The sequence below is a fragment of the Canis lupus genome, chromosome 34 (genome assembly GCF_048164855.1).
Source record: "Canis lupus baileyi chromosome 34, mCanLup2.hap1, whole genome shotgun sequence".
Taxonomy (NCBI): domain Eukaryota; kingdom Metazoa; phylum Chordata; class Mammalia; order Carnivora; family Canidae; genus Canis; species Canis lupus.
The window spans coordinates 20,712,547-20,736,128 of record NC_132871.1 but is presented as its reverse complement, the minus strand read 5'-3'; the positions used below and the strand labels follow the sequence as shown (position 1 = coordinate 20,736,128).

General features: G+C 37.1%; 1 protein-coding gene across 1 annotated transcript in view; it reads right to left on the bottom strand.

Annotated features, from left to right (window-relative positions):
* SLC38A11 (solute carrier family 38 member 11) overlaps positions 1-23,582 on the bottom strand; it is a 57,926-nt gene that overhangs the window by 5,098 nt on the left and 29,246 nt on the right. The window contains exons 8-11 of the mRNA XM_072810973.1: positions 12,157-12,227; positions 10,892-11,053; positions 7,649-7,761; positions 4,967-5,098 (exon numbers count right to left, since the gene is read on the bottom strand). Coding sequence (XP_072667074.1) covers positions 4,967-5,098; positions 7,649-7,761; positions 10,892-11,053; positions 12,157-12,227 — 478 coding nt within the window. The remainder of the gene's footprint in view (positions 1-4,966; positions 5,099-7,648; positions 7,762-10,891; positions 11,054-12,156; positions 12,228-23,582) is intronic.

The following is a 23,582-nucleotide window of genomic DNA, read 5'->3' as shown; positions in this document are numbered from 1 at the left end:
TCTGTGTCTCTTATGAATAAGCAAATAAAATCTTTAAAAAAAAAGTCTAACTATATATATTCTGGATTACTCTTAACCTCACTTATACATAAACTCAATGTGTAGGTTTTTACCTTAAAAAATGGATGGAGAAATGAACCTACTTATTTTACATAATTTAAAGCCTTCTACTTAGGAAACCTTAGGCTAGCATGATGATGAAAAATGTGGGCTATAGGGTCTGAAAGCTTGTGTTCAAATCTTGATTCCTCCACTTACAGCTAGTGTGAACTATTTAATCACTCTGTTTAATCATTCTGTGCCTCAGTTTCTTCATCTGTAAAACTAATACAGATTAAGGCAGGTAACTCATGCAAAACACTTGGCACAGAGTAAATAATCAATACAGGTTAGCTCACATTGTCATTCTGAAGTGGAAAACAGCATGCTTTAGGTACTTCTAAAGTGTTGCATGATCCAGCCTACATTAGTTACAGAGAGAAATGATGCCTCATCTGGCTCTATTAAGCATGATGAATGTCCACAGGAAGGGAGCTGAGTAAAGATCTGAATATGTTGTTGTGCGTGCCAAAAGACTTCTGTTGATTCGAAAAACATATGCTCAGATGATCCATAAAACAATGGAGATCCTATATTTTATTACATGCTCACAAAATGCCTTGTTTTGTTTTGTTTTGTTTGGTCCATCTCAGTTTTTCTTTCCTTTTTAAAACTTTTTATTTAAATTCCCGTTAGTTAACATACAGTGTAATGTTAGTTTCAGGTGTATGATATAGTGATTCACCACATCCATACATCACTCAGTGCTCATACACAAGTGCACTCATTAATCTCCATCACCTGTTTAACCCACCCCGCACCCACCTCCCCTCTGGTAACCATGTGTTTGTTCTCTATAGTTAAGAGTCTATTTCTTGGTTTGCCTCCTCTCTTTTCTTCTCCCTTTGCTTGATTTTTTCCCCTAAATTCCACAAATGAGTGAGATCAGATACTATGATTTCTATAGCATAGTATTTCTATACTATTTCCATCGATGTTGTTGCCAATGGCAAGATTTCATTCTTATTTATGACTGAATAATATTCCATTGTGGAATAATATTCCATTCCATAATATTCCATTCCATATAACACATCTTCTTTATCCATTCATCACTCAATGGACATGTGGGCTCTTTCCATAATTTGGCTGTTGTAGATAATGGTGCAGTAAACATTAGGGTGCATGTATTCCTTTCAGTTTTTGAAAGTGTTCTTGTATTCATTGGGTAAATGAATAGTGCAGTTACTGGGTTGTAGGGTAGTTCTATTTTTAACTTTTTGAGGAACCTCCATACTGTTCTCCAGAATGACTGCACCAGTTTGCATTCCCACCAACAACGTAAGAGTGTTCTCCTTTCTCCACATTCTTGCCAACACCTATTGTTTCTTGTATTGTTAATTTTAGCCATTCTGACAGGTGTGAGGTGGTATCTCATTATAGTTTTGCTTTATATTTCCCTGATGATGAGTGATGTTGAACATCTTTTCATGTGTCTGTTGGCCATATGTATGTCTTTTGCCCATTTTTAAATTGGATTATTCATTTCTGGAGTGTTGAGTTTTTTAAAGTTCTTTATATATTTTGGATATTGATCCCTTATCAGATATGACATTTGCTAATATCTTCTCCTATTCCATAGGTTGCCTTTTAGCATTGTTGATTATTTTTTTTCTCTGTACAGATGCTTTTTATTTTCATGCAGTCCCAATAGTTTATTTTTACTTTTGTTTCTCTTGCCTCAGGAGACATATCTAGCAAGAAGTTGCTATGGTTGGTATCAACTGGGATACTGCCTGTGTTCTCTTGTAGGATTTTTTTTTTTTTTACCACATTTAGGTCTTTAATGCATTTTGAATTTATTTTTTGTGTTTGGTGTAAGAAAGTGGTCCAGTTTCATTCTTCTGCATGTAGTGGTCCAGTTTTCCCAACACCATTTATTGAAGAGACTGTCCTTTTCTGGTTGGATATACTTTCCTTCTTTGCTGAAGATTAATTGATCATATAATTATAGGCTCATTTCTTTAAATCTAGGTAATTGTCTTGGTTATTAGATCATAAAGGCAACACTCTTATTTAATTGTCTTTTTATGAATATCTATATAACCAGGTTTAAAAAAATCCAAGGATCTAGAATCATGTTTTAAGATTTTAAAAATAGTCTTCCACAAGCAGCTCAGATTTTACCTTTATAACAAACATTCACACAATATTCTTGTCCTATTTTTCTGCAATACCAGAATTCTGTCTTAATCATAAAAAGATTTTAAATATAAGTACATATAAGTACAAAAGGGAATATTTAATGTAATTAAGTGCATACAATTTTGTTGTGCAGGCATCAGAGAGATAAGCAATTAACAGAAAGTTATGGTAAATTTACAAAAATATGTCATTACTGAAAAATAAGCAATATCTATGGGCTTGGTTAACTTAAAGGGAATAAGAAATTATTAAGCTATCAACATATGGTAAGTGATCAGATAGTTAATAAACATATATTTTTTTCGTATCAAAATTCCACAATATTAAAAAAAATCCACACAACCAAACAGGAACTCAAATGAGACATTTAACAAAGTAAGAAATAACAGAGCTGGGAATCATTATGTTGATCATATCCTCAGCACAGATGAAAGATTACTATCACTGTCAATGCCATCAATTTTTGGTAACACTTAATATCCTGGTGCTATACTAAGAAAAGTCTTTTATGTCCAGGAACGTTTGTAGAAAGAGTTCCTGATCTGTGGTCCCAAGGGGCAATTGGCCATGCAGTACTTTGAGCATGGTGTCCTTTGCACTGTGCCACATACTGTGGAGGATGGACAAGGCATCTCAATACCATTCTTGTCTTCAAAGAACTTACTCTCTGGTAGGGAAGGCAAGCTTGTGGACAGCCCAAACAGTACACGATACATGATAACAATACATAAATCAAGTTACTTCATTAAGATAGCAGTCATCCACTTACATAGATCAAGGTTCATTCACAGTCATTTCACATTCCAACCTATCAGCCTTTGGTCTATGCAAAATTGAGAAGTAGGCGAAAGTTACTTTTGATATTTATGCATCTCTCTTATGAGCTTTCTTTCCATTGTTGGTGGAATAGATGATTCCCCAGGCTCTTCTGGTTTTGGAAAATTGCCTATTCCCGACTTTTCACATACACTGCTACAAGAACATCCCCAAGAGTGTACTGACTGAATCTCCCACTGCTTTTGCCTGGAACTTCAAATCCAGATGGCATCAGTGGTGTGGGCACAGACAGTAATACTTTCACATTTTCCTCAACTCTCAGTGGAGTGAATACATAATGACTTGGGATCCCACTTGTAAAAGTCTGCCCTCCCTGTGGTGCATAATTAATAAATACTAAGTGGTAGGGTTCTGAGTAGAAATTCCATAAGGATTGTAGAAGAGGAAGATTAACAACTCTAAAGTGGTAGATCCATTTCTATTCATTTCTCCCCAGATGGCATCATTGTCCCACCAGGGAGTCATTTTTGATGTGTCATTCTATCCCCCTTTGTCACCATGTCCTGTTAATCTTTTCTCATAAATGTCTTTAGGGAATCCATCTCTTTCCTTTCTCCATGACATACATAGCAGTTGAACTTTTCATGTTTATTTGTAAGATGTATGCTCCATGAAAGCATGGATCCTTTGATTTCCTCCCATCATTGTATCTCAATTATATAGTAAGAATACATATTTGATCAACAAATAAATGAGTTAGAAGTCGCGCTCGATCTTAAATCTTTGTAAGATTATTTTTTTTAAAGATTTTATTTATTTATTCATGAGACACACACACACACACACACACACACACACACAGGCAGAGGCAGAGACACAGGTAGAGGGAGAAGCAGGCTCCATGCAGGGAGCCCGACATGGGACTCGATCTTGGGTCTCCAGGATCAGGCCCTGGGCTGAAGGTGGCGCTAAACCGCTGGGCCACTGGGGCTGCCCTTCTTTGTAAGATTTAGATAGAAATGAAAAGAAAATAACAACTATAGGAAAGAATAAACATAAGCCAAAGGATAAAAGAAATAATATGGCTTACTCATAGGCCAAAAATAAGATTGACCAGAGCTAACGGTGGATTTGGAGAAGTAAGTGGTAAACAACTTTCCATAGAAGGCATGGGATCAGATTATGGAGGCAACAGAGATTATTCTTGCTCTGGGAGGAAAGTGGAGATTTTTAAGCATTGTCATGATAACCTGGAAACAGAACTTAAATATGTGCTAGTTGAAGCAAAAAGACAGTATTAATTCACATGTGATATGACAAGGACTTAGATTTGGGAGATAGTGGTAGAGATTATGAGGGCAAGATCTAGAAAGGGAAAGAAAATATTTTAAAGAAAAAGAACTCAGGCTGTGGTAAGTGAATGTAGGGTATGGATATAATTTCTTCATTCACATGTATTTAATGAATTTCTCTAGACCCATTTTTACTCAGCAACTTCCATATCCACTTAATATATCACTATTTTTTAGTAATATTTATGTATTATAGAAAATATGAAAAAGTGCTCCAAACCAGGGTGTCTCAACCTCAGCACTATTGACATCTTAGATTGGATAATCCTTTATAATGGGGGCTGCCCTGTGCATTGTGGGGACTTTAGCAGCATCCTTAGCCTTTCTCAATAAATGTCAGAAACACCCACCTATCCACCTGTGACAACCAAAAATGTTCCCTGAGTGAGGAGGGACAGAATTTTCCCCATTGGAGAACCACTGCTCTAAAAGTGGATAGTCATTGTAATATTTATGATCACATAACGAACACATTTTCATTTCATTTCAGAAAGAGATACCTCTGTTAGGGAAAATATATCCTTTGTTAAACGTAAACATGATTTTTAAAGGGATTTTTAGAATGGAAGATGTAAATCTTTAAATGTACTTACACTGAGTTCTAAAACTCTTCCAAGGCAATCAATCAGCAATGACATAAGCATGGCCACAGTAATGATAGCCACTGTTATAATAATGTGGAAGACCAACGGAAGATTCCCACCAAAAAACACATTGGCAATTACCTGCCAAATAAACACATTATTTAGAGAGGGATTCTCAGAGGCATGCAGGACTATTAAGAAACTATATCATATTATAGCACTTAGGACTGTATAACACTACCAATAAGGCAATCAATCAAATCTTAAGCCATATGAATATCCTATCTTTTCCAAAGTACTTACACATAGACAAACACACATCTGAAAAATAAGTAATCTTTGCTGAATTTTTAAACAGGCAGTAAGATTATATTACAGACCCAACACATGGTATATAATGTGTAAAGACACACATTTCTCAAGTGTGAGAAAGATCCTGGGAAGTTACCTTATAAGGTATTTGATTGAGTCCAAGGTTGCCACTAAGAGAAACTATTGTTGCTATTTAGATTTTTAGAATGAGAGGAGATTGGAGAGAGTCAACCAATCTAAGAAAACAAATAGTGATCAATTTACGACTGGATAAAAAAAAAAAATCAAATAGAATTTAGAACTAGAAGGAGCTTTAGTTACCTAGATCGATCTTTCTTAGAGTTACCAGCTTCATAGTAATCCTGAAAAGTCCTTTTGGCTTAAGGTAGGGCTTGAAACATGAGTAGGATTTAGAGCAGAATTAGAGACTGAGGGAACAGAATGAAAAGAACAAAAGAGGAAAGAAGGACAGGAAAGATACCCATGGAAGACTAGAAGGAGATGATCTGAATAGGGTCGACTCCGTGCAAGAGTTGGAAACCCTGAGACAAGAGTTGGAAATGGTTAGGGAAGGTCAGATGCCGGGGTACCTTAAGAAAGCCAACCCTCCAAGCTGTTACTTATCGAACATTCCTCACAGACTGGACACTGCCATAACCCTGCTAATAATTACCAGGAATACTAATAACTTACTTATTTATGGTTCTACAACTGGTGATGTTTTTCAAATATTTAAAATTCATTCTTATGGAAGTCTCTAATATATGATTATAATAGAAAATTACTGAGTGTAGCAGGCTAGTGAGAGATAGTCGTTAGGGGTATGGACAGGCTTTTTGGCACCCTCGTATGTGGATGGCTTCTTTACCAAAATGGCTTTGACTGTGTTTATGCTCACTGTGTGTGTGTGTGTGTGTGTGTGTGTGTGTGTGTAGAAAGGAGAGAAAAAGGAAGTGAAGGAGTGAAGTATATTTGAGGTTCCTCTGCCTGGTATTTGCAGCCATGGCAGAGATCTTGATTTAGTTCTTTCTGTCATGGCAGCTAGAGAGGAAACACAAGTTCCAAGTACTGGAGACATAAGCTGTGCAGGTGGAGTGTCTCGGATGGTCCACAAGCAGTTCACCAGAAACCACATGAGAATGTACCACCTGTTACCACTAATCTACAGATCACACTTGAACCCAAAATACTGGGCAGAGGCTAAAATAAAACTATTTCCTCATCTGACAACAGCAAAAATATTTGAAGGTTCTTAGATTTTAGAAACCTTCAAAAAGTAAAGTTAGTCTACTTCTCCCTTATATTGAAGGTGGAGAACTGGCCTGTGGGTTACACATTTGTAGGTGAGGACAAGTGCTAATTCTAAAGGATATACACAGGGCCCAACACTTCCTTTTCCCTTCCACTGAGCAGTTCCTTGCCCCCAGAACTGGCCTAAGGTAAGCACTGGGCTTCCTCTAGAAGCCTGCCTATTAGTGAGTGTATTTAAAGTTCTGGAGGCATTTCACTTCACACATTAGACCCATTCACATGCACACTATGTAAACAGCCTCTAGGAATAGATCCTAAAACTAAGCCCTTTTCAGTGCAATTGCTGAAAGAACCACTGTGGAGCAGGATCATGCTTTTCTGCTGACTGTACAGTGGATTTTTCGCTGACTGTATAAAGGATTCCGACAAGCCATGTTATCCAGCTTTACGCAAAAAGAATGCGTTCTTTTTCACTTAATCATCCTTCACAAATCCATACATATTGTAGAAATATATCACAAATACATATATATGTGATATGCTATCTCCAGTATTTTCCATGGTATAAAAATATAAATATATAAATGAAATATATCTGTAAAACTAGTGGCTTAAATTGAATCTTGGTTTTCCATGGACAATAAGATATTTCTGTTTTTTAAAAATAACAAAACTGATCAAAAATCTGTTCAAAGGTGCCTTTAATACACGGTGACTTACAAAACATCTTAGCAAAAGGACAATGTCGTAAAACATGTTTTGAGTCCTAGTACTTAATTTCTTTGTAAGAATGCTTTTAACAAAAAACAACTTAGTTTGGCTCTATTAAAAGCTGGCATTCATTTTGGAATGCAGTTGTATAAATATTTATACTTATGCTAATATAAACTAAAGCACCAAACATGATCTGCAAATCCAACTTCTGAAAAAAATAACTTGTAAATTTGAATTTGAATATAAATTTGAATATAAATCTATCTTTAAACTAGTCAAAAAAGAAAATTTTGTAAATAATATTACCTGTCATGCACTTGTGAATTTGCAGAATTAAATTACTTACAAATCTTCCTAAATTAAATGGAGTGGAGGGATCAACTAGGCAAAATGTTGGAAAGGAACCGTGCTTACCTCTCTAGTTACAAAGCATTCAATTGGGTACGTTAAAATGACAGTGACTCCGTAACAGAACCTTCCAAATGTTACCAGGTCATCATTTCTGCAGTAGTTTTCAAATAAGTCTCCTAGAGAATAATATAAAATAGATTTATTTCAACTGACTATTTGAGATAAATATCTAACAGACAGTAGGTATTTATTTAGAAGCTCCATAAACTCCATTAATACAATAAACTGCCAAGCCTATATGTAAGTTTTTTGCTTTCAATAACTATATAATTATTGACTGATATTAAAACTAGTACGTTTGACTTGAGATGAATTCATCAGTGATGGTTTTTCTCTTACTCTCGTTGTTTGTTTTCAGTAGATCTGCCTTAAATTTGTATCAACTTCTGAAAAATACTTTCATCCATTGTCTTCCCACACCTGAATCAACTCCCTAAATTCTTGTGCACTGGTTTTATAAAGTTGCTTCTGGTCTTTGTTTCTGGTAAATAAGCGACATAGTTATTAAAAAAAAAAAAAAAAGTCTGTTAAAATAAACAAATTTCCTTTTGAAATGTTATTCTTAGATCAAGGGCAATCCTGAAAGGAAGAGTAGACTAGTACATCTGGGGGGGCTGAATTTCCTGCATATCATGCTATAGGGTTTAATCACAGACCTAGGGCCATGGCAAGGATTCACCTTTCATGGTTTCTGATGAACCCGCATGCAATGCCCTGATTCAAAACTGTGAGAGTATAATTATTTCCAAGGAAAAGCATTATATGTAATTAGTTCCGAACTAAACAATGGACCAGGCACACCTGGAACCAATTCTTATTTAGAGACTATTTTCTTAGGCATCAATGAAAAAATAGAGGGATCTAATGAGGGCCCAGAAGTCATGTCAGCATAAAGTTTCCCAATACTGAAACAAACAATATTTGGGCCTGTTTATTTCCTGAATATATAACATGTTTACATTTTAAAATTTGGGTCATGTTTTCCAATTAGACTGAATAGAAAAATCAGATCAAATTCATACACTACTATACTGTATAAAAAGAAAACAGAAGGGGCGCGCCTGGGTGGCTCAGTCTGTTAAGTGAGTGCCTTCGGCTCAGGTCATGATCCTGGGGTCCTGGGATTGAGTCCCACATCAGGCATTTTTCATGAAAAAGCTAAATGACCCGACTCTGCCAAGACTTATTTTAATGACTCTTCTCCCCTCCTCTTGTCGATTAGAACAAGTGTACATTACTTTGTAGGGTCCCTTCCCAGCAGTAAGGGACTAAACCACAAAGCAGTCCCAGCAAAGACCTGCTTCAAGGTTGACTGAAGAGACTCTTACCACTCTGAGAAAAGAAGACAGAAGGTCCCCATTCACTAACCTTCCCTAAAAAGTGGGTCCTGCACCTTTTCCAAAGTGGTTGAAAACGTCAAGAACAACCTCGAGTTCTTCACTGTCTCACAAGCTAAAACTGATCTACTCAAAGGGACAAGAAAAGAAGCATGCAGTTTGCACAGGTAAGAACAGATTTCCCTAAAATGAAATGGCCTGAAGAAACAATGTCAGCTTATTCCAGCTTGAGTCTATTTTCGGGAATTATAGCTAGATTAAAAAGAAAAAAGAAAAAAAGCTCCAACCCAAACCAACCTGTCAGCTTTGTTGTATAAAGATTTAATTACATCTAAGCAATTACCACCAGTAACAACATTAGGAAGGTGTGACTAAGAAAAAGGGTTTATGTCTTACAGGGAAGGCATTTAAAAACCAAGGTTTTGTACAGACTGGAGCCTGCAGGCCATTCGCCTTGGCAAAGGATGCAGCAATAGCAATACATGGCAATGTTTTGAAACACAATTTTTATCAAGAGTTTCATGGTCACTTCATTACCGCATTCTAATGGCACATGCATGTATTATATTTTTGATGGCATTGGAATTATGTTAAACACTTTGCTGTGTTTTCTAATTTTTATTTTTTTGTATATTTTTAACACTTTGTTTTGAAGCCATTTTTACTTTTTTCTTTGTTCCTTGAGAAATCTCTGCCTATAATCATAGTCACCTCTGTTTGAAACAATACACCCAAGAGTACCTAGTATCATCTGCAAAGTAAGCGAAGAGGAAGTGGAGAATAAGAGACAGCTTTTAATGAGTCACACTTGACCAAAGTGGGGTAGACTGCAAGAGAGAATGGAAAGAAAAATGAACTGCAAGTCAGAAGACTTGTTTTCTACTTTGTCACCAGCCAGCTTGGGCAAGTTCCTTCACCTCTTTGTGTTTTAAGCAGGGGGTAGAACTAGTTATTCCACTTACCTTCATAGGGTTGTTTCAAGGTCAAATGAGATAATAGACCAGCAAAAGCTGTGACATGTTTGAGTCACGGCATTTAGCGGGCTGTCAGATTACCCTGGCTATTAAACTACACAGAGGAGTGAGTGCAGAAGTGAGTCAAAGGAAGCAGAAGCAATAGCCACTCAGTTGCTGTGCCTGGGTGAACAGAGAAAAGAGAAAAAAAATCAGTGTGGGGTGGAGTCATGGGGGTGGAGGGGAGAAGGGATGAGGCCCGTGTTGTGGGAAAGATGATGTTTTGTGTTTAAGGCAGGAATGGGATAACTAAGTAGGAATGTCCTGCAGGCAATAGGCTGGAGATGAAAAGAAAGGTCTGGACTAGAGTTTAAAACAATGACAATCTCCAGAGAATTTGTTGAGGGAAAAGAAGGCAGCTTGCCTGAGCCAGTTAATGGGAGGTGGGGGGAGAAGAGGAGAGAAGGTAGGAGAAAGCAAAGGGCCATCACACAGAGAGAAAAAAAAAATACTAACAGAGGGAATGATGATATGGTCGTGCTCTTTCTCCTATGGGAGGAGAGACCGGATATTCAGGACTGTTAAGTGATTCACAGAGGTGCATGAGAATCAGAATCAAGAAGATTATTCACTTTGAAGAGTGGGAGGATGCTGGTATTTCTGAAAGTGAAGCTGCAGCAGAGCGGTGGAGAGGGAAGCCAGATTTCAAGTGCTTTTAAGTGAAAGCAGGGAAGAAGAGAGAAAGAATGAACTACCGGAATAAGTTCAGCAGTTTAAAAAGGAGAAAATCCGAAAAACAGAAGGAGCTGGGGTGGGAAGGTAGAGGAGAGAATGGATGGAGGAGATCAGTGACGCTTTGAAGTGGAGCACTGGGTATAATGGTACCCAAAAGGAGGAGCAACAGAACCACCCCATGCGAATAACAAAACGTGATGAGAGCTCAATGTCTCATTTACCTTGGGTGAAGCCAGTAAATGTCAAGTATCCACATGCGGCAAAGAGAATACTGATAAATACAGAAGCCAAGGTAGACACGTGGATGATGCGGGACCACTTAGCTACTGTGGGGTCTTCCAAAGAACCATAAACTAAGAAGCAGTTATGGTGGCAAATAAATGCTGCAATACAGAAAAAGAAAAAGAAAAAAAAAGAACACCATTAAAGCAAGTGTTGCAGGATTGTTTTCTCCATCGGTGCCCGCAGTTGTTGGTTGGTCGTGCTGCTTCAAAGAATGAAGAGGTAGGCCAGACAGAGTGGTGGGCAGCAAAGCAAGGTTTATTGAGCAATAGCAAAGTGACGGTACAAAGCTCCCAAGGAGGGAGGGGACCTGGGAAGTTTGCCATCGGAGTTTCTAAATCTGGGGGGGTAGGGGGGGGTATGTGCTTGTTGGAGGGCTGTTTTAATCTGATTGACCTACCTGAGCCTGCCGTCCAATCAGGTTTTTGTCATCTATCTATCACATGGGAAAGGGTGGAGGGCTCCTTGCAGGGTGGTGTAAAATCCTTTAAGGGTGGTTTCCTCTTAGGGCTGGGGCCCTTTGGCCCTGCCTGCCTGCCTTCCAACTATCCTTCATCACAAGCACTAGGGTTCTTTTTAATTCTGAAAATTCAAGAGACATATGCGACTTTGGAATGCTGCTGAACTGAAGTTCAAATACATTAATTTACTAGCTACATCAGAAAATAGAAAATAACTTTTTTAACAACTTCAGGAATGAGAAATTTCACTCACATTAGGCTCATGTGGTCTCTTCATGTCACTCTTGATAGAAACCAGGCCTACCCAACTTTCTCTCCCATTTTCCATTTCCTAGTGGACTTCCAATTGTAACGGAAATCTAAACAGCACTATATTTTCAGTCCATGACTTCCTTTCCAATCTGGGATATAACAGAGTGGCTTTAGACATCTGGCCAATTTGTAATACTTCATGTACAAGGTTTTGAATAAGCACATAACACTTGCTAAATTTTCAAGTTAAGAAACACAAGATGACTGTAATGAGTTTTCTGCATGAGGAAGAAACTTGTCCAAATTAAATCAAATTTTAGTGATGAGTGAGAAAAGTTTGAGCCTAATTTTATGTTGGCACAAACTGGATCATATGCTGTTAATAGGAAGTCTAAAACTTAGGACATCTGCTCTCCAGACACAAATATGAAACTTTTTCATTATACCGAAGACTCCATATTGAGAAAGGGGCTTTGAAATCATATACTCACCAAATGACATGACGCCAAGCGCCTGAATGGCACTGGGCTTTGCAAATACCCAAGCATCTTCTGTTTTTGGTCTAGAAGATAAATCAGGTAATTTAGTGAGTGATCAAACAAATGCAAGCCTAAGCATGTCGGAGAACAACAAATGGTGTCACAATAAAAACTGAGTATCTTGAGGTCAGAAAAAGGGGCCCTCATGAATCTTCCTTAATTATAAATAACTTCCCAGGAACATACATGTTATGGTTACCTCAGTTCTCTAAAAATGCATACTTGGAAAGACTTTATTTTTACATATTTAAAAAATCCACTGACTACTTAATTTTGTGACTTTATTTACTCACCAATTTAACAACAAATATTTGTATGCACTCATCATTGAAGATTGAGGGAGATACAAAAATTAATGATGCAGGGTTCCTCCTCATGGTTAACCAATGCTTCCTTCATTCCCCTTTAACTCATTCTCCAGGTTCATCCGACTCAAGGGAAATTCATAGTTGGGACTACAGTTTTACCGAACAAGGTGGACGTGAACTAGTATTAATTGAGGATGTTTTTAATTGTATTCTGGGAATCACCCTATGACATCTCAATCTTCACAGTGACACTTAAGTATTATTGTTACTATTTAATACATTAGGAAAGTTAGGCTCTGGGTGGTGATAAAATTTGTGGAGCTTCCACAGATTATAAGTGAAGAAGATGAGATGTGCTGTCCATCCCAGGATCTCTTTCACACTGAACTGTCAGTGACTTCAATTCCCACCTGTGGAAATACTTCTCAAAGACGTTTTTGGAAATACATGGATTTAAATTAACTGAAGAATTGTATTTCTTAATGGAATTAAAAACATTTGCCTGCTTGTCTTTGGCAGAAATTGGTCTCCCTGGTTGACATATCCCTGAATAATGGTCAAAAGTCTGGTTCTGAGATCAGACAGCTTGTGTTAGTCTTCTGGCTCCTTCTACCTATCAACTGTGCGATCTTAAGCAAGTATTAACCTTTCTGTCCTTCAGTTTCGATATCTAGAAAATAAGGGTTATGACAGTAGTACATAATCCATTGAGTGTGTGACATTAATATTATCAGCTTATTATTATAATTCATTGTCATTTAATAAAAAGTACGCAAAATGGCTAAAAGATATCCAGCTTCCCTGAAAAGGAAAGGCTTGAGTGAAAACCAAAAGAATACATTAAAATAGAAGAAGGGAAAGAGGAAGGAGAGTCTTAGAAAGCATAAAGGCAATAGGTGTAAACCTATTTCCTGAGTTTGTTATTCATTCTCCATGTAAAAAAAGTCTCATTTCCTATGTCAAAGTTAGTGGGATTTATGCATTATATCTCTTTTCCTTCCTTCCTTCCTTCCTTCCTTCCTTCCTTCCTTCCTTCCTTCCTTCCTTCCTTCCTTCCTTCCTCCTTCCTCCTTCCTCCTTTCCCCTCCCCTCCCCTCCCCTCCCCTCCCCTCCCCTCCCCTCCCCTCCCCTCCCCTCCTCTCCTCTCCTCTCCTCTCCCTTTCCTTCTTCTTTACTTTCTTTTTCATATTTCGAATGAGCAGTTACCGGCACAGAAGAACTGGCCAGCCTACAAGGGAGGCCGCAGGCTGCTCCAAAGCTTGCTGTGATTCCAGGTTTTTTGAGTGGGAGCTGCTGCCACCTGCTGTCTCCACTACTCTTCCTGCAGTGAACATTAACTGCTAAGAGTACACCTGTCCGATTCCAAGGTTAATGTGGACAGATTTTGTCCCCAGTCTTTAAAAAATGATTCAGGGATCCCTGGGTGGCGCAGCGGTTTGGCGCCTGCCTTTGGCCCAGGGCGCGGTCCTGGAGACCCGGGATCGAATCCCACGTCGGGCTCCCGGTGCATGGAGCCTGCTTCTCCCTCTGCCTGTGTCTCTGCCTCTCTCTCTCTCTCACTGTGTGCCTATCATAAATAAATAAAAGTTAAAAAAAAAAAAAAAAAAGATTTAAAAAAAAATAAAAATAAAAAAATAAAAAAAAAATAAAAAATGATTCAGAAAAGCAGTGCTAAAAATTACAGAAACTTGGAAGATTTTAAGCTTTTTAACATACCTATTTTAACATACCTTTTTAAAATACCTATTTTCTCTGTTAGAGTATTTGCACATGATTAACACTCATTTTCCCCTCATGTACAGATTATAGTGGTGTCCTAATTTTTAACTCTTTAAAAAAGGTAGGAGTTTGATTTTCATTTTTCTTCCTCCACTCAAGTTTTTAAAATCTTTCCTGGTCCATATGCTTCAATGAATATATTCCTAGATAAGATGGAATATGAACTAGAACATAGAGATGATTTTGAATTTTTTAAAAGATTTTATTTATTTATTCATGAGAGACACAAAGAGAGGCAAAGACACAGGCAGAGAGAGAAGCAGGGTCCATGCAGGGAGCCCGATGTGGGACTTGATCCTGGGACCCCAGCCCAGGATCATGCCCTGGGCCAAAGGCAGACACTCAACTAACTGCTGAGCCACCTAGGCTTCCTAATTTTGAATTTTTTTGTGTTCACCTAAATGGTACTGATTTTATTTATTTATTTAAGAGAGTGCACACATGTGGGGCAGGGGCACGGGGCAGAAGGAGAGAGAGAATGTTAAGCAGGTTCCAGGCCCAGTGTAGCACTTTACTTGGGGCTCTATCTCACAACCCTGAGATCATGACCTGAGCTGATATCAAGTCAGACTCTTAACCAACAGAGCCATCCAGGCACCCCAATGATGCTGATTTTACAAGATGGAAAATACCAAGAAAAGATGTTGCAGATAGGAGAGCATGTATGTCCAAATCTAGATAAAGAGAAGGAAAAAGACATTGAATATGGATTTCCAATATTTTATAAAACAGCCTGAAATTAGAATTAGTTGCAGAATCAACCAGCTACACACACACACACACACACACACACACACAGAGGTGGGGGGGGAGAGAGAGAGAGAGAGAGAAAGTTTCTTGGCATATTTAGAGATTTCTGGAAATTTGATACCCATAATGGTTGAGAAAATGAAGTTATGTGCTGTTCTGATTTTAAACTATAGATGCTGAAATACAAAATCAAATAGCAAATGCAACAAGCAGTGTATAAGAAAAAATCATGACTAGGAAGAGTTTTTCAAAGAAATGCAAGGGTTGTTCAGTAACAGAAAAGTCCATTAATGGAATCCATCTCATCAACGGATTAATGGCGGGAAAAATCTTATGAGCTCTCAAAATATGTAGAAGAGCCTACAATCCAGAGCTAACATTGAAAAACACGCTTTAAACAAGCTATTAATAAAATAGAACTTCTTTAATCTGATAAGAATATCTACCAAAATCTATAGCAAATGACATATTTAATAGTGAAAATTTACAAATATTACAATTAAAGGTGAAAATCAGGTAAGGATATTTACTATCACTGCTCCCAGACTATATCAAGGAATTCCTAGCTAATGCAATAAAATAAGAAGTGATAAGATATGTAATCATTGGAAAGGGGTAAATTATTTGAACACAATATAATTGTCTACATAGAAAATTCAGGGGAGGGACTCCTGGGTGGCTCAGTGGTTGAGCACCTGCCCTTGGTTCAGGTCATAATCCCAAGGTCCTGGGATTGACTCCCACATTGGGCTCACTGCAGGGAGCCTGCTTCTCCCTCTGCCTATGTCTCTGCCTCTCTCTGTGTCTCTCATGCATAAATAAACAAAATCTTAAAAGAAAATTCAGGGGAACTTACTGACAAGCTATTGAAATTAATAAGAGTATTTAGCAAGGTTACTGGATATAAGCTTGATACATGAAAATCAGTAGGGCTGAGGTACATAAGTAATAGCCAATTAGAATGTTTTTTAAATGGCATTGGCAATAAAAACACTACATATTTTAAATGATACGCATAACCCTAATGGCATGATATAATTTTATGGGAAAACATATATAAATGGAAAGATACGCCATATTCATGTATATGAATAGGTGACTCAATATCATGTAGATGTCAATTCTCCCCCAAATTAATATTTAAATTCAAAGAATAAAATTTATATTCAAGGAGGAAAGAAATTCTTTAAAAAAACTGTAAAAGCGGGATCCCTGGGTGGCGCCAGCGGCTTAGAGCCTGCCTTTGGCCCAGGGCGCGATCCTGGAGACCCGGGATCGAGTCCCACGTCGGGCTCCCGGTGCATGGAGCCTGCTTCTCCCTCTGCCTGTGTCTCTGCCTCCCTCTCTTTGTGTGTGTGACTATCGTAGATTTAAAAAAAAAAAAAAAAATTTAAAAAAACTGTAAAAGCAACATAAAAGTAAGGATTGAGAAACCTGAAACTGTTTGTATGATAAAATAATCCATATAAAAATTTAAAATATAAAAAAAAATTAAAATATAAAGATAAGCTAAAAACTTGGAAACACAATTTGTTATGGATATAGGATATTCCAATAAGCAATGAACAATAGTCAATTGACAGAAAAAGAAACAAGAATGATCAATAATTATGCTACAAGTTGCTCACTTTCCTTTATAATCAGAGAAACTCAAATGAAATCCATACAAAAAGGCATTTTAGAAAAAAGAAAAAGAAAAAAAAAGGCATTTTACACTTAATTCAACAAGAGCAAAGTTGACAAATTGCTGGGAAAAGACAATTTGCAATTATTATGGAGGGAACTCTAAGTTGTAAGATACTTTGAAGAAGAGTTTGACAATATCTAGTCAGTTGAAGATACTCAAAGGTTGTAACAATTTCATTTCTCCATATTATCCTAGATTAGGAAAGTACATGTGTGCACAAAAGATATGAATAAGGATCTTTGCTACTGCATTGTTTATATTAGCCAAATTACCTCAATTTCAGACAATAGAATTGATAAATAAATCCACAAGTAAATCATGACATAAACATAAAATTGTGTGCCATAAGAGCAACTAAAATGAGTCACTCAGTGCTAACTGTATCAAAATGGAAATATATGGCATACAATACTGAAGGAAAAATCATGAATTACAGAAGAGAAAATGCATTTTTTAAAAGATTTTATTTATTTATTCATGAGAGACACAGGGAGAGAGAGAGAGGCAGAGACATAGGCAGAGGGAAAAACAGGCTCCATACAAGGATCCAGATGTGGGACTCGATCTAGACACTCCGGGATGATACCCTGAGCCAAAGGCAGGTGCTCAACCACTGAGCCACCCAGGCATCCCCATTTTTAACCATGGTAGTTATTTATGTATATTTTACAGACATACTAATCAATACTAGATATTGTTGTGAATACATAAAAGCATACTACAAGTATAAACGTAGGAATGATTTTAAACCAACAAGAATATATCTCTAGGGAAAAAGAAATGAGTTGACTTTTAAATATAATACTCTATTGCTGATAAATATTGAAGTAAACATAGAAAGTTATTTTAAGAAGATCTAGTCCAATTTCCTTCTTCCTGAATTTTATATGATTATACAATATTTTCTACATAAAACCTTTCTGGACCTGAACCTAAGTTTTAACCTTAAATTTCCATAAATACTCTACAACTGAAACTATTTCTCCTGCTTTCCAATCACTTATTCAGTTTGTTCAATTTTCAACAAATATTTGTTGGCCACTACCTATGTTGCAACCACTGTTATAAATCGCTGAGGATACTGCTGAAAAAGAAGAAAGAAAGAAAGAAAGAAAGAAAGAAAGAAAGAAAGAAAGAAAGAAAGAAAGAAAGAAAGAAAGAAAGAAAAGAAAGAAGAAAGAAAGAAAGAAAGAAAGAAAGAAAGAAAGAAAGAAAGAAAGAAAGAAAGAAAATAAATAATCTTGATGTTTATCCTATCTCATAATCTAGAACAGCACTATATAATAGTGTTTCCTGTGATGATGGAACTGGTCTACACCTGTGCTGTTCAGTATAGTTACTACTAACCACATGTGGCTATAGAGCCTTTGAAATTATGGCTAGTGTGACTGAGGAACTAATTTTTAATTTTATTTAATTTTATCTAACTTAAATAGTCACATGTGACTAGTTGCTACTATATTGGGCCATACAGAGCTAGAAGAAATCATATAGATAATTTTTGTTCAGAAATCTATTTTTTCACTTTTAAAAAAGATTTTATTTGGGGTCCCTGGGTGGCTCAGTGGTTGAGCATCTGCCTTCAGCTCAGAGCGTGATCCTGGAGTCCCGGGATTGAGTCCCACATCGGGCTCCCTGCATGGAGCCTGCTTCTCCCTCTGCCTGTGTCTCTGTCTCTCTCTCTTTCTCTTTCTCTCTCTCTCCCTCTCTCTCTGTCTCTCATGAATAAATGGATAAAATCTTTAATAAAAAATATTTTATTTATTTATTTGAGCGAGAGAGTGAGGGGGAGAGAGAGACAGTGACATGAGTAGGGGAGGGGGGCAGATGGAGAAGGAGAAGCAGACTTCTCACTTTTCAGGGAACCCAATGCAGGCCTCTTTGTGAGGCTCATCTCTGAACTCCAGGATCATGACCTGAGCCAAAGGCAGATGCCCAACCAACTGAGCCACCAAGGCACCCCAGACATCTAATTATTTTCTAATGGTCTAAAAGAGTTAAATTACCTAGAGAGGTTTAATTTTTTTCCTATAGTGTAGGGGTGCCTGGGTGGTTCAGTTAAGTGCCTGCCTTTGGCTCAGGTCATGATCCTGGGGTCCTGGGATCAAGCCCTCATGTGGGGCTCCCTGCTCAGTGGGGGGCCTGTTTCTCCTTCCCCTCCTGTCCCTCCACCCTGCTCGTGCTCTCTCACTCTGTCAAATAAATCAATAAAATCCTAAAAAAACACAATTTCCTATAGGGTAGCTTATGTTGTATATTTCAGTATTGTTTACCACTTGAATTTTCTAAAGGGCAAGTAGAATGGAGGAGTTGAGTGTAATGACAGAAAAAATACTTCTTTAACTTATAAAGAACCAAGGATAGCAGAGCCTGCAAAATACATAAAAATTAAAAGAAAACAACCAACAAACTAGGGGAAACAAATTGAAATTGTTATTATGAATAGAGGCTTGGAAGAAAAGACATAGTACATAATAGTCATATTGAATTATTTTAAAATATGAATCAACTAAATTAAATTTAATTTGTATTAAATAATTAAATTATAAGATGAGTGCTTTTTTAAAAAAAAGTTTAAAGTATAAGTTGAATTAAATTACCTATAAACAGGGAATGGCTTTCAAATGATAATTCAAATCCAAACATATTAATTAACATACAACTCTCCTGGAGTAGTTATTTATTTTTTTTTAATTTTTATTTATTTATGATAGTCACACAGAGAGAGAGAGGCAGAGACATAGGCAGAGGGAGAAGCAGGCTCCATGCACCGGGAGCCCGACGTGGGATTCGATCCCGGGTCTCCAGGATCGCGCCCTGGGCCAAAGGCAGGCACTAAACCACTGCGCCACCCAGGGATCCCTGGAGTAGTTATTTTGTACAAAGTGAGGCAAGTTTTCTTCTGAAAAAAAAAAAAAAAAAACCCCAAATAAAAACTACTCTCCAATTCTTCTTTGTTTTATTTTTTTTTATTTTTATTTTTTTTTTTTTAAGATTTTATTTATTTATTCACAATAGAGAGAGAGATAGAGAGAGAGGCAGACAAAGGCAGAGGGAGAAGCAGGCTCCATGCAGGGAGCCCGACGTGGGACTCGATCCCGGATCTTCAGGATCGTGCCCTGGGCCAAAGGCAGGCGCCAAACCGCTGTGCCACCCAGGGATCCCTCTTCTTTGTTTTAGATTCTTCTATTGCTACTGTTGAATTTATTTCCCCGAGGAACTGAAACCAACTGCATTCACTCGTGTGTGTCTAGAGTTTGCAATGGAAGCCAATAGTTCTGAAATTAGTCCTCTGAGGTCAATAGTGTCTCTTCCGCAAGTGTTAATGTTACCTGCTGATAAATGGACTTTTAGCTCTTTACCTCTACGTGGTTCCTACCTGCTTCTTTTATTTACTGTAATCACAGTAATATATAGTATATACAGACCAAAATGTGGTTAATATCAATAAAGGACAACTAAAACAATAATGAACTTAATTTCCTCTGTGAAGGAAAACCTTTCTTATGACTAAGAAAAACCATATGGGATACAGAAGGCTGTAATGGAAAAAAAAAACACAGGTTTTGAGGTCAGACAGACTTGGATTTAAATCTTAGTATTATGGTAGACTAGCAGAGTGCCTTGGGGCAGATAACTTAATGACACTGGTCTCTGTTTTCTCTATTGAACAGAGGCAATAGTAATAATTCTGTTTACATATCTGACATAGGGTTAAGCGAGAAAATGAATGAAAGATTGTGATATGTAGTGGACAATCAATGTTGGATGAGACCTCCTTCCACTCTTTCTCCCGTGTCCCTTATGTTATCATTAAAGGAACAATACATGTCTTAGTCTAGCTATAAGGACCTGCAAGTAGGCAAAATGCAATCTTCATTTTGTGTACTACAATTCATCGTGGTATATTCATATTCTTTTAGAGAATGAAGGGACCTGGGGGAAGATGAGCTGCTTTATTTAAAATAAATGAATGGTTAATCTTGAGAATAGACATACATGCTACCAAATGGGTTGATACTGATGAAAAAAAATGAAATGATTCTTTTGTTTTGGATATTCACAGTAAACATTAAGTATTTTATCCTATATACCAATTTTGTGCACAATTGGGTTTGTCAAATTGGTGCAAACCTCCAACTGCATAAGGCCATGTTAGACAGTCTCAGGGTACGTGGAACTGCTCACCTCACTCACTCGAGGGTTTATACCTTAGCCCAGCCATCATTCTCACCGGATAAGCTGTAGCTCTGTGTTATATGATAAGTTTTGCTACAGTGGTGTGGACACTACTGCCAATGGAAGACAATGAAATGTTTCAAGAGGGCACTCATTAAACCTGAAGATTTTTGACATTTAAAATGAATAGAGAGGCAAACTGATTATTTAATCACCAGATAATATCTTAAACTAATCGTTTAAAAGAAAAAAAAAGTTTAAAATTAACCTTTTACATTTTAAAGTTCCTATCTATATGTACAAGCACGAATGTACACATACACAAATTAAGGGTTATTCATATTACTTTTTGTTACATCAATTTCAAATTATAGAAAGGGTTTATCCTGTCAATATTGCTAAGATAAAAGTTCTTCCTCTTGTATTTTACCACTAAGAAAGTTTATGAAAGAATATAGTTGTATTTTATCATTGGCATTGATAAAATATAAGTACAGTGACATTTAAGTTCATCTCTTGAACACGCAGCACTACCTTCTTAGAGACAGCCAGAGGCTAACTTACATGACCTGGAAACTTAAGAGCTTCACTTTCAGGAATTACTTGGAAGTCTTGCATTTTGTTTTAATAAGGTAAAACGGCCTTATATATAAAATCTTGAGGCGTGTATGTGTTTTTTAATTTAAAACATTTTTTTAAGGTTTTATTTATTTTTTCATGAAAGACACAGAGAGAGAGGCAGAGACATAAACAGAAAAAGAGGCGGGCTCCCTGCCAGGATCCTAATGTGGGACTTGATCCCAGGACTCCAGGGTCACAATCTGAGCCAAAGGCAGATGTTCAACCACTGAGCCCACTCACATGCCCGTGTGTGTGTTTATTAATACTATTTGGAAGCGATAGGAAATCTATCTCATGATTTTTACCATATTGAAGACACAGTAACTTTTGCTAAATGCATAAATGGCAGGCAGAAATAATTCCCAATTTGGGGTGCTAAAAAAAGAAATATCCAATGAAACAAGATAAAAACTTGCTTAGTCATTGTTTTTTGTAGCTATCTCTTCCCAGAACTTTAAAGTAAGTGCCAATGCAGATGGTAGTTGTTCTTTCTTTTCTTCCTAATCTCTCAATTAAGTAATAGCATCATAGCAGCTGTAAATTAAGAGCTGGAGAAGGGGCTTAGGTAATTCAGTAAATTGGATAAATTTGGAGACAGAATTTTCTGATCCTTCTCCACCTGGACACCCATACTCTAGGTCTGCTGCTTTTTGACATAATTTCAAACTCAGAAAGAAAGAAAGAAAAGAAAAGAAAAAAAAGAAAGAAAGAAAGAAAGAAAGAAAGAAAGAAAGAAAGAAAGAAAGAAAGAAAGAAAGAAAGAAAGGAGAGAGAGAGAGAGAGAGGAAGGAAGGAAGGAAGGAAGGAAGGAAGGAAGGAAGGAAGGAAGGAAGAAAGAAAGAAAGAAAGAAAGAAAGAAAGAAAGAAAGAAAGAAAGAAAGGAAGAAAGAATTTCTCAAAGGAGAAAAATGCATGCAAAAAAAAAATGTTTTAATTTGTACTTAAATCCTCAGGCAAATCAATCCATCCAAAGTTAAACTTGGACATCCAATGAAACATGTTGGGTGGCCCACATATATTACCATCTTTCTCTCTTCAGACCTTACTAAAATGATATTAAAGAAATTTAAGATGGGGATAGATCCATGGGGGGTGGGGATAATGGAGAGACCTCAGTGGAGAAGACATTTTGGGAACAGGAAAGCAGATGCTTACATGGTAACTCAGAGAATGGAAGAAGTAACAGCCGCATAAAAAGAGCTAATGACGAAAAGAAGGCTCAAACTCCTGTGTGTGCAAGACTCAGAGACAACAGAAAGTTATGTCAGATGCTCTGGAAAGTAGAGAAAATAAAGAAAAATTAAAGATATGAGATCCTGGGTATAAGGCGCCTAACACAAAAACAGAAGTAAAAGGAAGCCTAGGATGACAGTGGGGCAGCCAACAGAAATCAATCCATTCAGAAAGGAGCAAGGGGGTGGAAGGCTCTGTGACGGAGATCTTCAAGAAAAATAATAAAATCTGTAGATCACATTTTTGAGTATTTGGGGAAGGAGTAACAAAATGAACAAAACCAAAAGCTAAAAACCAGGAGAAAATAAACGCAAAAGACAAATGTCATGAAATACTGTTATCTAAAACATATAAGGAACACTTAGAACTCAACAATAAGAACACAAACAATCCAAATAAAAATGGGCCACAGACTTAACAGACACCTCACCAAAGAATATATACAGATGGTAAATAAGTGTATGAAAAGATACACCATATCATATGCCATCAAGGAAATGTAAATTAAAACAATAATGAGATACCACTACACACTTATCAGAATGGCCAAAATCCAGAACACTGACAACACCAAATGCTCTCGAGGATGTGGAGTAAAAGGGACTCATTCATTGCTGGAGGGAATGCAAAATCACACATCCACTCTGGAAGACGGTTTGGTGGTTTCTTAAAAAAGTAAATACTCTAATCATACAATCCAGCACTTACATTACTTGTTATTTACCAAAGGACCTGAAAACTTCTGTTCACGCAAAAACCTGTGTACGGTATTTATAGCAGCTTTATTCATAATGGTCACATTTTGGAAGCAACCAAGATGA